Source organism: Amblyomma americanum, chromosome 1 (genome assembly GCF_052857255.1).
Source record: "Amblyomma americanum isolate KBUSLIRL-KWMA chromosome 1, ASM5285725v1, whole genome shotgun sequence".
NCBI classification, from domain to species: Eukaryota; Metazoa; Arthropoda; class Arachnida; order Ixodida; family Ixodidae; genus Amblyomma; species Amblyomma americanum.
In genome coordinates, this window is record NC_135497.1 from 212,854,954 (window position 1) to 212,868,219 (window position 13,266).

The 13,266-nt window shown below is 48.4% G+C and overlaps 2 protein-coding genes across 2 annotated transcripts in view; one reads left to right on the top strand and one right to left on the bottom strand.

The window, feature by feature from the left end:
* Nucleotides 1-13,266, top strand: part of LOC144114591 (uncharacterized) — a 79,045-nt gene that overhangs the window by 40,177 nt on the left and 25,602 nt on the right. The gene's annotated exons all lie outside the window — the stretch shown is intronic.
* The window catches only part of LOC144114590 (tachykinin-like peptides receptor 99D), a 444,243-nt gene that overhangs the window by 40,135 nt on the left and 390,842 nt on the right, over nucleotides 1-13,266 (bottom strand). Inside the window, exon 6 of the mRNA XM_077648432.1 lies at nucleotides 3,753-5,258. Within this exon, the coding sequence (XP_077504558.1) occupies nucleotides 3,753-4,171 (419 nt within the window). The 5' untranslated portion in view covers nucleotides 4,172-5,258. The remainder of the gene's footprint in view (nucleotides 1-3,752; nucleotides 5,259-13,266) is intronic.

Here is a 13,266-nt window from a genome sequence, read left to right on the forward strand (position 1 = left end):
CGTTATATTTTGTAAAGACTGATTTGAAGAAATCGTTGTGCAAGCCAGCTTTGAGATGTTTTTCCTCCGCGGACAGAATGGATGTTGTTTTTATTTTAGGAAATATTTCCAGAACCTACGGGGATTATTCGTAAGTAGTGTGGGGAACGTCAAATTGAAGTACTCTTCCTTTGCATGTTTTGATATGCTTTAGCCTAGCTACTGCAATGATTTGGCTACATCTTGTTCCTTCTTTAACAGATTTACGTATTCGCTTTACTTGCCGTTATGCGTGAATCCCATACCTTGTAATCCACGAGCTATTTCTAACGGGCCGTTTTATTTTTTGCGGAACTAATGGATGGACAGCTCAGGCGAGACCCGTGATATAAGCAGACTGCAGCTTATTTATTTGATTTCAAGCCACTGTCCATCCAAGAACGATTGTAACAGGGGTGGATAGAAAAGAAAAATTGGCACAAATTGCGGCTAAATCTGAAATATGAAAAAGTTACACAATAAATGGCTCAAATTATTACATGCAGTAGCCAAGGACGAGTACAAAAAAGAAAAGAAGCGACACAAAACTTTGGACGAGTTTTATGTACAAGTCCCTCCAATACGAAGGGCAACAACCAGTTTGCACAAAACGTATTAAAATTTTTTTCCCTCTATCAATGTCAAAAACGTCTTTTGGATAATACAAAACATGAGGAAAACTAGTTAGAAAAAAAGGACGAAGTGCGCTTGCCGCATGCAATTACGCAGTAATCATTAATCGAATGCTGAAACTATGTTCCCTTTTATATTGGAGGGACTTGTACGTATATAGCAATGATGGGTACACAACTTGTAAAATCGCCTTTGCGGCGTAATCAAGAGCTTTTCTTTTTCTTTTTCTTTTGTCTCCTGCGACTTGTCCTTCTACCCAGTACGTGGCTTTTGCGAAGAAACACGGGGCTGATGAATGCTATCGTGCAAAATATATTTTCCGGATCACGATGTGAGCGATGCATGCTTCGATTCCCTCAGGTGGCTAAGGTGAACGGATAGTCGAGAGGAAAAAAAACAGGGACGCAAGACAGGAAGAGTGTACGCCCAGTTAGAAAGTCAAGACATCCACTCGAAACGAAGCACCTGAGTGGCGTGACCGCCCTATGCGTCGACTGCCTCACAACTGCTGTAGACGAAGAGATTGACGCCTGCCTCTTCCTCGCTAATTCCAAAGACACTGGTGTTTATTTTTTTATGCGTTCCGGTAACTACCGAGTTTCTTAACATCCTAGCAAAAAACACCGCGTTCTTTGCGGAGCCAGGAAGATGCCATCAGAAATTCAGTGAATAGATTAAACCTTATTGAGAAAAGCTAAGCGAAGTTCAGATAATGTAGATGTTTTGAAAACCAAAAGCTGAAGACTGTTCCATGAGGTAAAAAAAACATTAGTGACTTTACGCGAAAAAATCTAAAGGCTTATCTGAGAGCGTTCTCTGTAGCACTAGCAGTATCTTCGCACTTCTGGGAAAAAGCAGGAAAACTAAGAATATGCTGTAAAAAAGAAGCTTTCGAAGTTTCAAAAATTAAACCAGAGTTTTCAGTTTTACGCTGCCAGAAGGCGGGATGAAGTATTTCGGAAAGACGATGTACGGCCCATGCGAAAAAAAAAGAAAGCAACAAATGAGGGAGGCGGATGGTGATTTACGACGCCGACAACCAGAAGGACGCAAAGCGCGATTCTCACGCTCTGTTCTCTTTTTGTTGTGGCAGCGTAAACAGGCAACTTAAACTGAAAAGTTGGTACGCCGGGCACGTCAACTACTTCGTTCTAGAAGGTGGAGATGGGCACGTACTTTTGGTAGCACTAATTCACACAGTGGTAGCCACACGGCAACTGCACGTGATTCAAGGGCAAGCGCTGTTTTAGGGGGACACGAATTAAGCGCAAGTATGTTCTCCTAAAACAACGCGCACTTTTGGATTACGTACATAACACACTAGCCTCCGTCGTTGCATTCATATCAAATTGCGCGTGAGCTCTAAAACGCAACGCGAAGGCTGCACCGCTGCTAATGAGCGTGCATGAGAACAGTGCTAAACTACAACATGCTGCGGAAAAAGCGCTCAAGCTGCACTAACGTCGGTGCTTTGAAGCAATCAGGAGCACTTTAGTTGGATGCGAATTAAATCAGTTCAGATTATTAGTTTCGCCTGCAAACCACACGATACACAAGTTTAAGTTGAAAAGTCAAGGAGCGTCAAAATAATAGAAAAGGAAGAGCGTTTTCACAGAGGTAACTTAAATACGCAAGTATTTTAGGCGCTCCAGACAAAGCGCGCGAAATACGGAATGTTTCTAGGCCGGAGCGCGTGCTTTGAGCATTATCCGCCTGTCGGCAATCCCGCACTGGCCGTTGACATGGCACTCGCGTCTTCGCGCAGCCGCAGTCACCATCAGTGCGCACGAGCGGCCGCGACCTTTACTTCGGCGCTTCGCACTTCCTTCAGAGCACAGGACGAACGTTCACAATAAAGCCAGCTTCTCAGATCATTTGCGGTTCTTTACCTGCGAGGTCGTTCATCGAAAACGGTAAAAGTTATTAAATGAAACGTATGAATCTTTTAAAGCGCACGCACACGCATCTCTCTCTCTGGCTTTCTCTTTCTGGGTGCCCCACTTGAAGTGAGCTAACGATGTAAGAAAAGTTGGCTCACGTTATTAAAATACAACTTGCATAGAGCAACGGGTCGCGTAGAACAAGGAGAATATCTTTTACTTTACGATGACCTAATCAGTTACTTAAAACGCACCGTATTACTTATAACGTGCTTAAGATAACCAAATCATCAGAAAGGAAAGAATACCACACATGGTGCAATTTGTAGAACGTTAGCTTTATTCTGAATGCTTTCTGCATGCTGCGAAGGAAGTGCGCCGATGTCGACCTGACGACTGCGGGATTCATGCTTCGTAATGATGTTTCCTTCAAACACTGATATCACAACTTTGTTTTCTTTAATCACCTGACAGCCGGATTTTGATTTTCGTTCAAGATAGCTCTGTTTTGTTAAAAAACTATCTAATGGAAATGTTTCACAATGTTCTGGCCGTGCACTTCGCGACTAGCACACAGAACCAGCTTATAAAACCGGGAAATGCTTTGATATTATCGAAAAGGTGAATACAGTGAAAGTGAACGGCTGCCCACAGCGCTTAGGTTATCCCGCGTGGTTTTACGCCGGAAGAAGCGAGAACGGTCGCAAGAGAGGCGCCGAAATAGGGAAAACGGTGAAATGCGGGCATTTGCGCTGTGTACACTCCCAGAGAAGCGGCAACAAGAGTTGACCCCTCAATATTACAACGATGTGGGCAGCACAGGGTTTGCTCAGCAAAGGTGGCTAGCCTGTGTTGGCTGGCTGCGCCGAGCTGAGCAAACGTCCACAGCAGCGAACATGCCGATGATGACGCCTGTGCGAAAGCGAGGCCTAGTTCTTAAGCAAACAATCGAAATTTGAGCCGGACAAAATCTCTGCACGATGCCGTCGCAGTAGACGAAGGAAACAACTGGCGAGAATATACGCGGTACAGTTGTAGAAAGCTCCTTTCGAATGTATAGCAGACAGAAAATGAAGGGCAACAACTGTTCTGTGCTGTGAATGAATGAAGGCTCTTTGGGAACTTTAGCCTCGGTTCATTCACTTCACACTGCTTGCAAGCAAAAGTGACGCCATCATTTCTTGCACAAAAGAAAGGCAAAAGGGTATGTGTCTTGCTCACCTGTCAATGCAGATGGCCATTAGGGTGAACACGCTGGCTGCCACAGACACGATGGCAATGAAGTTGGAGACCTTGCAGTAGGCTGTCCCGAACGGCCAGTTCCCGTTCAGCATGAAGATGAAGTTGAAAATGACGTTCAGTGTTGACACCATCGTGTCGGCTAAGCTCAGGTTGACAATGAAGTAGTTTGTGACCGTACGCATGCGCTTGTGCGCTAGCACTATCCAGATTACAATCAGGTTGCCTCCCGTGGCGACCAGAATCATGCTACCGAAGAGCAGAATCCAGGCTGCTTGGCCCCACCAGGGAAGGATATACACGTTCTCTGTCATGTCTTCCGAGCTGAGGTTCACCATGGACACGCCCTCGGGTGCCGTCCCATTGCTGTCAGAGATGCTGTCATTGAGGTACAGATCCATGGCTAGCTTATGCGGTGATCGCGAGTATCGAGCCAGTACCCGCAAGCGAGCGTCGCGCGCCTTCCGTTTGAGAGCGTGCACTGAGAGAGCAGCGAGCGATGCGTAAAATTGTCACTGGACTCGACCGGAGTTTCCTGCGCGATGCTCAGAACATATACAAGGAGCGCAGTTTACGAAGAATCCGATTCATTTAAAAGTTAACTGGCTACCAAGTGCACAACAAGCGGACAAACTAACTGAAAAGCTACCCTGCCTTTGTCCGGGTCGATCTGTGAAAACGACGGAAAGGAAACGTTGTAAGGTTTCCCAACTCTGTTTTCTTGTATCACATTCAGGTGCTCCCGTATTTCGCGGCCATATTTCGCGGGCCTTGGATAATACTGCAGCAGGGCGACATAATTCACACACTAACGCACAATAAAGCGGCGGACGGTGGACCAGGGGCCACAAGGGGATGAGGCGGAAATAATGTTTTGTTCCCAGACAGCACTTGGTCAGTCCTTAAGGTAAAGCATCGCGATCGAGCCTATGCGCGGAGTCGGCTTCGGACACGGCACAACGGAGCCAGGCGGTTAGTCTTGCACTCGAGCCGGTGGTCCCGGAGTGCTGGCAGCGATCGACAACTTGTCAGGCCGTGGCCTCATTGTGGCTGATGTCCCAATGCGGCACGAGCGGAAGTGCGGAACCACGCTGTTGCCGCAGCAGCCACGGCGGTCCCGTCAGGCCGTGTCGACACAGGTCGCACAAGTGCTGCCGCGCGCCTTGCGACGCCTCTCCGCTGCTTGGGCGACGGCGCTTTGGGCCGACTGCGATCTCGAGCGACGGGAAGCGGGCAATAATCTGGCGGCTTCACGACTTCCGGTCGGTCTCCTCCACGGCCCTATTAATTCGACGGCAGGCTGCAATCTGGGCGCCGTTGTGTCGCACGCGCTCGGGCTCTCACTTCCTCGGACGCTGAGTCAAAGCAAGTCACGCCGACTGCCGGGGACTGACGCCGGATGGGGCCCCGCTATCACTCTGGGTCAAGGCTCGCTGCCAGGCCAGGGGTCTCCGGGTCAGCCTGCCGGCCGGCTCCATGGCGCGTCGCCTGCGAACCAACAAGCAGTGCTAGGTCACTGAACGAGCACCTGGCCTTCCGTCAACGCAGCGAGGCCTTGAGCTGGCACGTTACGGCGTTGACGAAAAGAACGTCACAAGCGCATGGCCTCTTTTACGAGAGCAAGCCAAGTGTACGCAGATTTCACGGAGTAGCCTGGCTTCTTGCTTCTCGACTGAAAGGCCACAAATGTAAGACAGACGGCGCTTTCTTGCCTTCTGTCTTGAAGAGATTACTTGGGGGACAAGTAGCCTTCGACGTACCACTACGAAACCCAGGCCACTAATAAAAGTCCTAATATGACAATAAACAAATTTAGGTAAATGCCAGGATTTTTATTCTTCCTCTTCCCTCTGCAGCTGCTGGTCTAGTACGTGCCCCAGAAAAAAGAAATGAACATTGGACCTGCTGCAAAATGATGTTGCGCGGGAGTCTTCTCATTGTTTACTGATTTAGCAAAAGTAGGCATGTACGACATTTCTCTTGGTGCACTTCCAGCTGAAATGCAATTAATTTTGAAAATTACTCTTAAAGTGCATGCGCACAGAAAGACAAAACTCAAGATGACCAAATAGTCATGCGAATAATTTTTGCTCGAAAACTGAATAACTATGTGGGGAGATCTCTACGATTTGGCAAAAAAAAAAAACTATAGCTTTCATACGCTTACATTTATTTAATTACTCTCTAGCTAGATGACTTCAGACCACGAGAGCCAGAACGTGGGCAGCCTGCTGTGACGACGAAGCTCCCACAGCGAAGAGCAGCCCCCAAGAATGCGCTGCTGATAAGTACTATTTCACGGGGGTTTAAGAAACTGGCTTAGAGGCCGTGTGTGTGCTTTTTTTGTTGCTCAGCATTTCCACATTTCTCTCTTTCCTTATCGAGCATTTTCCGCACCCTGCGGCTCAGAATACTGGCCGGTCGGCAATCAGACGGCATTCACCGCCTGCCTCCCGATGGACCGGTGGTATTCTCCGGCGAGCCACTGCAGGTGCCGTTTTCTCGCGCAGACAGCTGGCGTGGAGTGCTGCGGGGCCTGAACAGCGCGCTCAAGGCCCTCAGGAATCCCCATGCCTCTCGTGTAGCCTCTCCTGATTTGTCTCGGCCTGACAAGCTACGTGCCAAGAATATCGACGGCCCCACGGTTGCCCTCTGTTGTTCGTGGTCCGTCCTTCTGTGACCACGAGCAGCAAAGGCAGCGAGTGGCTGACGTTGTTGAAATGCGCGTGCTTAGAATGGCACAAAGGCGCTGCCCTGAAACCTCGTAGTCACTCGCGTCAGGCTAAAAGACAGCCCGCTGACGTGCGTTTGAGTGTCGCCTTCGAGCGCGCCACAGATGCTGCCGTCTAGCGGAAACGCTCGCAGTTTCGATGCATCGGCGCAATGCGTATGTATATGTTTCTATTTTTTTTAGTGTGCAGCTTCGGGGCGGCAAACGAACCAGCGTGTACACGTCGCGGGACATTGATATCACTTATTTTACTGCCAGAAATGAGATTGTATTAAAGCATTATTGTGCTTGATTCGTCACCAGCTGTTCTTTCCACTTGCGCTAGACCCTCAAAGATTCTTTGTTTGCTACGAGCCAATGGGAAATAAGAAAACAGCAGAACCCGGTAATATGAGTACATCCACTCTCCCCACCGCCCTTCTTTTTTTCATCACGAAAGAACAGAGGCAAGGTACTCTTAAGAGATTTGTTAATCTGAAGGCTCTTGAATGAGGTACTTCGTCTAGCGTATGGTACTGGCAGGGGATCGCTTGTTTTGGTGCAGATTGTTTCCAAAGATATATACGTCGTTTATTTACTGCAAGACTCAGCCGATGCAGCTCTCTTAAAGCAAACGAATTAAAGAAAAAGAGTGGCGTGCGAATGCCGGCGGAAGTTCAGGAAAATCCGAGAGGTGAGCAGACCATTTCGTGTCTTTCACTTTTCTGCAGCGAACTGCGCTTCTAATTACGACTGTCAAGCAGTAAAAAGCCAACGCAGGCTCCTGACTTCATTGTTATGACCTTCGTCTCAGACGGAACTACAATAGAGGTATTGTCTCATGATGAAGTACAGCTGTCTTTTGCATTAGCTGGCTCTTCGGACAAGATAAATTCGGTCTGCCACAGAACATCGGATCTTGAACGGGATCTGAAGCTAAGCTGCAACCTGATAAAAATTATTACGCGAAAAATGGGGAAGAAAGGGCAGCTTGCATGGCGGCACATTTAGCCAAGTGCACTCGAGAAGCGTGCAAAATCGGGGACCCTTTCTCGCCTGAAAGATTCTCCCCCCATGACAGACTTGACACAAGGAACCACGTAGAAGACACTAACCGTTAAGTTTCCCCGTTCGCATGGCCGCGGGTGCGCAGTCTGGACTCCAGGGCAGGCGAATGACTAGGCCGAGAGAAGGGGCCAAGCGGCTGTATTTACACGGAGGCTCGGAGCCAATTAAGTAGACAGCAGCACAGGGCGAACGAAACGGGACGCAGGCTTTGTGCACCGAGCGCTCGCGGCGTACGGACTTCGGCGTGGCTGCCCGTTGGTTCCCGCAGACGCTGCTGTCATGTGCGGCGACATGGGCCAAGGCTTCGCCTTAGTCACCACTGGGGTCGAGCGGCCTGTCAGTGTCACATATATCCGTGCGATGATGATAGGAAAGAGAAAAAACAGCAAAGTCTTCGTTTATTGTGACGGCTGGGTCACGTCAGAAGCGTGTATGTGACTCTAGACGTACGCTACGCTGGGGATGGAATTCTTGTTTACTGAACTGCCTATTCTGACACGATGCTGTCTGTGCATCACTTACCTTTCACAGACTATAGATTGGTTATGGAGCGTTTAAATTGTAAGTGATCAGTTTGTGCGTCGAATAATTTTATGTAATAGCACGGGAGAAAAAAAGAAAAGCTCGCCAGGAAGCCTGGTTATAGCACTGAACTGCCGAACCAAACGAAAGTGCCTGTCACTGCGAGTTGCGGCTGTGTTTTTGCGGCAGATACGAGCACTCTCGGCATGGCTTCAGGACCTATGTGCGATTTCGGTTGATTGCCACTCGCGTGACCGTTCTCGAAACAGCTGACCGCCCGTGCTTTGAGTTCCATAGCGTCTGAGACGAGAGTGCATTGCCCGTAGGCCCGTGATGAAACAGGTCAGTGCCATCCGTGAATTTAATCCAGTCTCTTCATGCTTGCAGAGCACGTACCGGATATTTTTCGCGATGTTTCTAATCGTTATTCTGGGTATAGGTTTTTCTTTAGTGCCACAAACAATGACCCCATAAATAATTTCTTCTGTTCTTGTCCACATTACCATCTAGTTTATTGGTCCGGAAAGCGTTCGAAATAAACAGTTGTCTGCGCGGTAACTAGTTTTTCGTGTTCCGAGCGAGGGTAAATTATTTCTCAACAATGACGGCAAAAACATTTGCTTTGGCGTGCATAATTGAGTGCAACGTCTTTTTCGTTACAAGAGAATGGTCGCTCGAAAGTATTTTACGGCTTGCTCTCGTCACGTCATGTGGAAGACACAGCATCACACCTATAGAAGATCCCGATATCGACGGCATCGTGGTCACCAAGCATAAGACCTCAACGCTCGTGAGCGACTCATGACCAGGAAATCTGGACACAGCCTTTAGCGGCGCAGTCTGACTCTTCGTAGCCTATAGGCGCTGGCGTAGGCTATGAAATGTGCGTGACGACACATGCCACCCGCGTTTCTTGTTTTTCTAAAGCTGCGATGTGGTGAAAAGGTTGTGGCGCAAAACGTGGACTCACAACATCGCATTTTGCACTCTGCCGGCTATTACAGCCCGTTTCGGGACCCGCAAGCCATGCATTTATTCAGAAAATTAGAGCGATGCAAGAGATGGCACGGCCACGAAAATTTCATGCAAGTACTGTAATGCATCACACCCAGCGTAAGCCGCTTTCGCAAAAACTCAGTTAGCAAAATCACTTCTAAGCAAGGCACTCTTCCGCGAAGTGGAGCTTCGTCGCTTAGCTTCAAAAGTATATTCTCAGGAAAACCTATGAAAGAAAAACCAGAATTCGGCTTAGTATGTTAATAATAGGACACTACTGCAGTTCCCGTGACTGGGTACATTAGCCGAAATATAGCGGGCGTGCAAAACTACAGATAGTCAGCATCGTTTTCGGAACGTCGAGGAACGCAGCCGTGAAGCACCCGCCTCGGCTTCGGGAGGTAGCTGGTTCGACTCCCACTGCCGGCCGGTTACCCACCGGTTTCTTCAAAATGGGTACAAGCTATGGCCTGCCTGGTGCTCGGCTTGCTAGGGTTACATGGCTTGGCAAAGGAGCTTGCGCCTTCAAATCCCGTCCCTGTGGGCTTATAAGAGAGACAGCGCTATGAGAGAGCGTGGCCTAGTGGTAGAGCATCCGCCTCGCATTCGGGAGGTGCTGGGTTCGATGCCCAGGGCCGCTGGGTACCCACCGGTTTTTTAATGAGTGCAAGATTTCCCCCGGCCTGCTACTCGGCTCTGCTAGGTTGAGATGCTTGGGAAAAGGGTCCTGGACCAAACTGTTGCCTTGACGGATCAGAGGCAAGTTCCGCCGTCAAGCAACCATAAATCCGCCTCGTGCCACAATTTGGGGTTCTATCGCACGAGGCGGATTTATGGTTGCTTGACGGCGGAACTTGCCTCTGATCCGTCAAGGCAACAGTTTGGTCCAGGACCCTTTTCCCAAGCATCTCAACCTAGCAGAGCCAAGTAGCAGGCCGGGGGAAATCTTGCACTCATTAAAAAACCGGTGGGTACCCAGCGGCCCTGGGGATCGAACCCAGCACGTCCCGAATGCGAGGCGGATGCTCTGCCATAAGGCCACGAATTTAGTCCGCGTGTGAGTATGTAGTCGCAGATCCCTGAAAGTCCAGAGGCGGAGTGGTAGTTTCTTCCGTTTCACTCGTGTCACTACTGTTTACAAAGCGGCTCATCCTTTTTAGAGCGTGAAACGCATTCATGCAAACTGAAATTTAATTTTCGCCATCCCGATTCCTTCCCTTCTCGTCAATTACTTGTGAGTCTGTCAACCATAGAAGGAGTAGTTATTATGCAAACCTAAAAAACCAAGGCAGCAAGGTAAATTCCATTCAACCTTCTGTGAAAGTGCACATTTGCAGCGTCGAGTTCTGTCCTTCACAATGAAGAGTGCCTCTCGCAACATGCGGGCATTGTACACACAAGAGGGCGCGCCCTGTCAATGAAAATACTCTGCTTTCCGGTACCCCGGAACTGAGGAGCGCTGTAGAATTCAGGTGAAACGCAATATATCACGGTGCGAAGTATACATGGTTGCTGTATTTGCCTAAACGTTTACTTGCCCGACCCTTTACGCTGCTCGCCTTTCTCTTCCAGTGCGAGTACGAGCAACGGCCAGCGACGGGACTAAAGATCCCACAGGCGTATTAGGGGGGTGGGAGAGTGTGACGTCACTTGTTTGTCACAAGCCGTCCGGTGGGAGTTTTATTTCCGGCGGGAAGGGACATTATGCACAGTAGACAAAAGAGCGACTTCCTTTTAGAAAGGAAGTACCATTTCACAGCTCAAACAGGAAATTAATAACGCGAATTACTACACACCCTGCGCTTGATGCACTGTCGCAGAGTAATAAAAACAGTGATCTGCACTCAGTAGATGCCGCTGAAGAAATTTCTTCAGCACTTCAGAAGCCGCAGAGAGCTCCGAGGCGTGTAGCCAGACTTATTTAGAGTGTGGCCCAAAGGCGCTGTTCTATGCATATCGGAATTAGGCATGCGTGAAGTTAGTGTTGTTTTTAATATGCAGCTGCATCACATAAAAAAAACTAAGCGAGCTACGAGGGGTGTTTCCTATGTTTTGTGTCTTGTGTTATAACTTCTCTATAACCCAAAATAAGACGTTACATACAAACGAAATTCTGGAGCGGCCTCTTTTCCAGGAACGCGGCCCTGTTCGATACAGTCCACACCGCTGTGGTGGCACTTCATTCCGCCACCGGTGCACTGTTGTCTGCATGCGGTTGTTCTGCGTCACCGACGCTGCAGGCTGCAGATCGCGACATCGGCCTTCTGGCAGTTTTCCGAAATGAAGGAACACCTGAAGGGCAAGCGTTTCGCGTCCGACGAAGATGACACCAGCTCAATGTGCCGCTGGCGCCCCCAACAGACACCCTCGTTGTTCTACGACTACATGTAGACATATGTACAGGTAGCTGTATATAGGCAAGGGAACTGGCTTAATCCGTATTCAACAAGTTGTTGATTACTCAATGAGTGTGAGTGAAAAGCAGACTTTCTCCTTTGTTCAGAATAGTGTTCCCGTGGACACATGCATTATCTGCACATAGGAAAAGTGGTACATGGCGACTTCAGCCTCTGTGCAGAAAAATCATCAGAATTCTTTATTGTGAAGAAATTGACTACAGGAGCTACCTTTACACCGCTCGAGGAAATACACCGCTGCCTTATCAAGATATAGAACACAAAATTTTCTATTGATATAACAGAGTTTTTGTTGTGTTTCTAGACATGAACGTGTAATAACAACGGAAATTTTTGTAGTAACGACAGATCTCTCTCGAGTAAGCGCTGTTTCTTGTAACAGCGAGAGAACTATAGAAAAACTGCACAGAAAAAATACTACAGTACTGAAAAAAAAATAGCACAGTACTACAGAATAATCTGGCGTTGCGACAGCACAAAAAAATTCATCTCGTGTTTCCGGCACGATTCTGTCATCTTTTTTGACTGGGCGCTGGTCGAAGCAATATCAAAAAGTGATGCGCTCCTGAGAAAGTGGAGATTTTAGATTTTGATTTGAAAAGAACTTATGAGCTTATGAAACTTATCAGGTTATGAAAGGAACGCGCACGCGCACGCGCGCGCGCACACACACACACACACACACACACACACACACACACACACACACACACACACACACACACACACACACACACACACACACACACACACACACACACACACACACACACACACACACACACACACACACACACACACACACACACACACACACACACACACACACACACACACACACACACACACACACACACACACACACACACACACACACACACACACACACACACACACACACACACACACACACACGCGCGCGCGCGCGCGCGCCCACGTTCGCCTCGCGTATATATTATTTCTGTTTCACTCAGACAAGTCAACGACGCCTTTGTCGTGGGCAATGAAAAGGCAACAAGCTCTCTCGAGGTAAGAACGTTGTGCACATCAGTTCAGGAGTCTGTGCGCAGTCGCAGCGTAGCCTTTAGGAACCTTCGTGATTACTCAAAGCCACTGAAAGTACGACTTGTGTGCTAGATCAAAGCAAGAAACCGTAGCTCCCAGTGATCCCAACAGTTCTCTACCCCTGTGCCTTCGGTGCGCCAGCTTGTGCATGGCAAATAATAAATAAAAAATTACCGAACGTCTTTCCGGCCTGCGCTGCTCGAGGCAATTTAACGTTACGTGTCGCGCCTAAACTCAACAGCGGCACTGATCAGGCTACGGAGTGCTTTTCAGCCTTAGCCAGAGTTGTGCGTTACGCGTTAGATGTAATTACATTTTCTTGTAATTTCCTATTTGATCACTTTTTTCAAATGACAAGGTTGCGTGTAATTCAATTACATTTTTTTCCGTAATTTATTACTGGTAATCAGTACTTTTTTTCCAAAACAAGTTGTAACCAAAGGTACAGCTTTGAGAACCCCAACCTCAAGGCAAACACTGGTGATAGTGCGGATGTTTTCATCGTGACGGTGACAGCAGACCTCCTGCGAAGAAGCATCGCGCGCGATGATGTCCGGACCACAACCGGGTCGCCGCTGTCTTCAACGACAGTCCTCGTCACGAGAAATATCACGTGACTGCTCTGTAGGGACCCCCCGTCCACTCAGATGTCGCCGAACCTTACCTCCCACTACACCCAACTCGGAGGTTTGCACACAATGCACGGGGCAACAACATA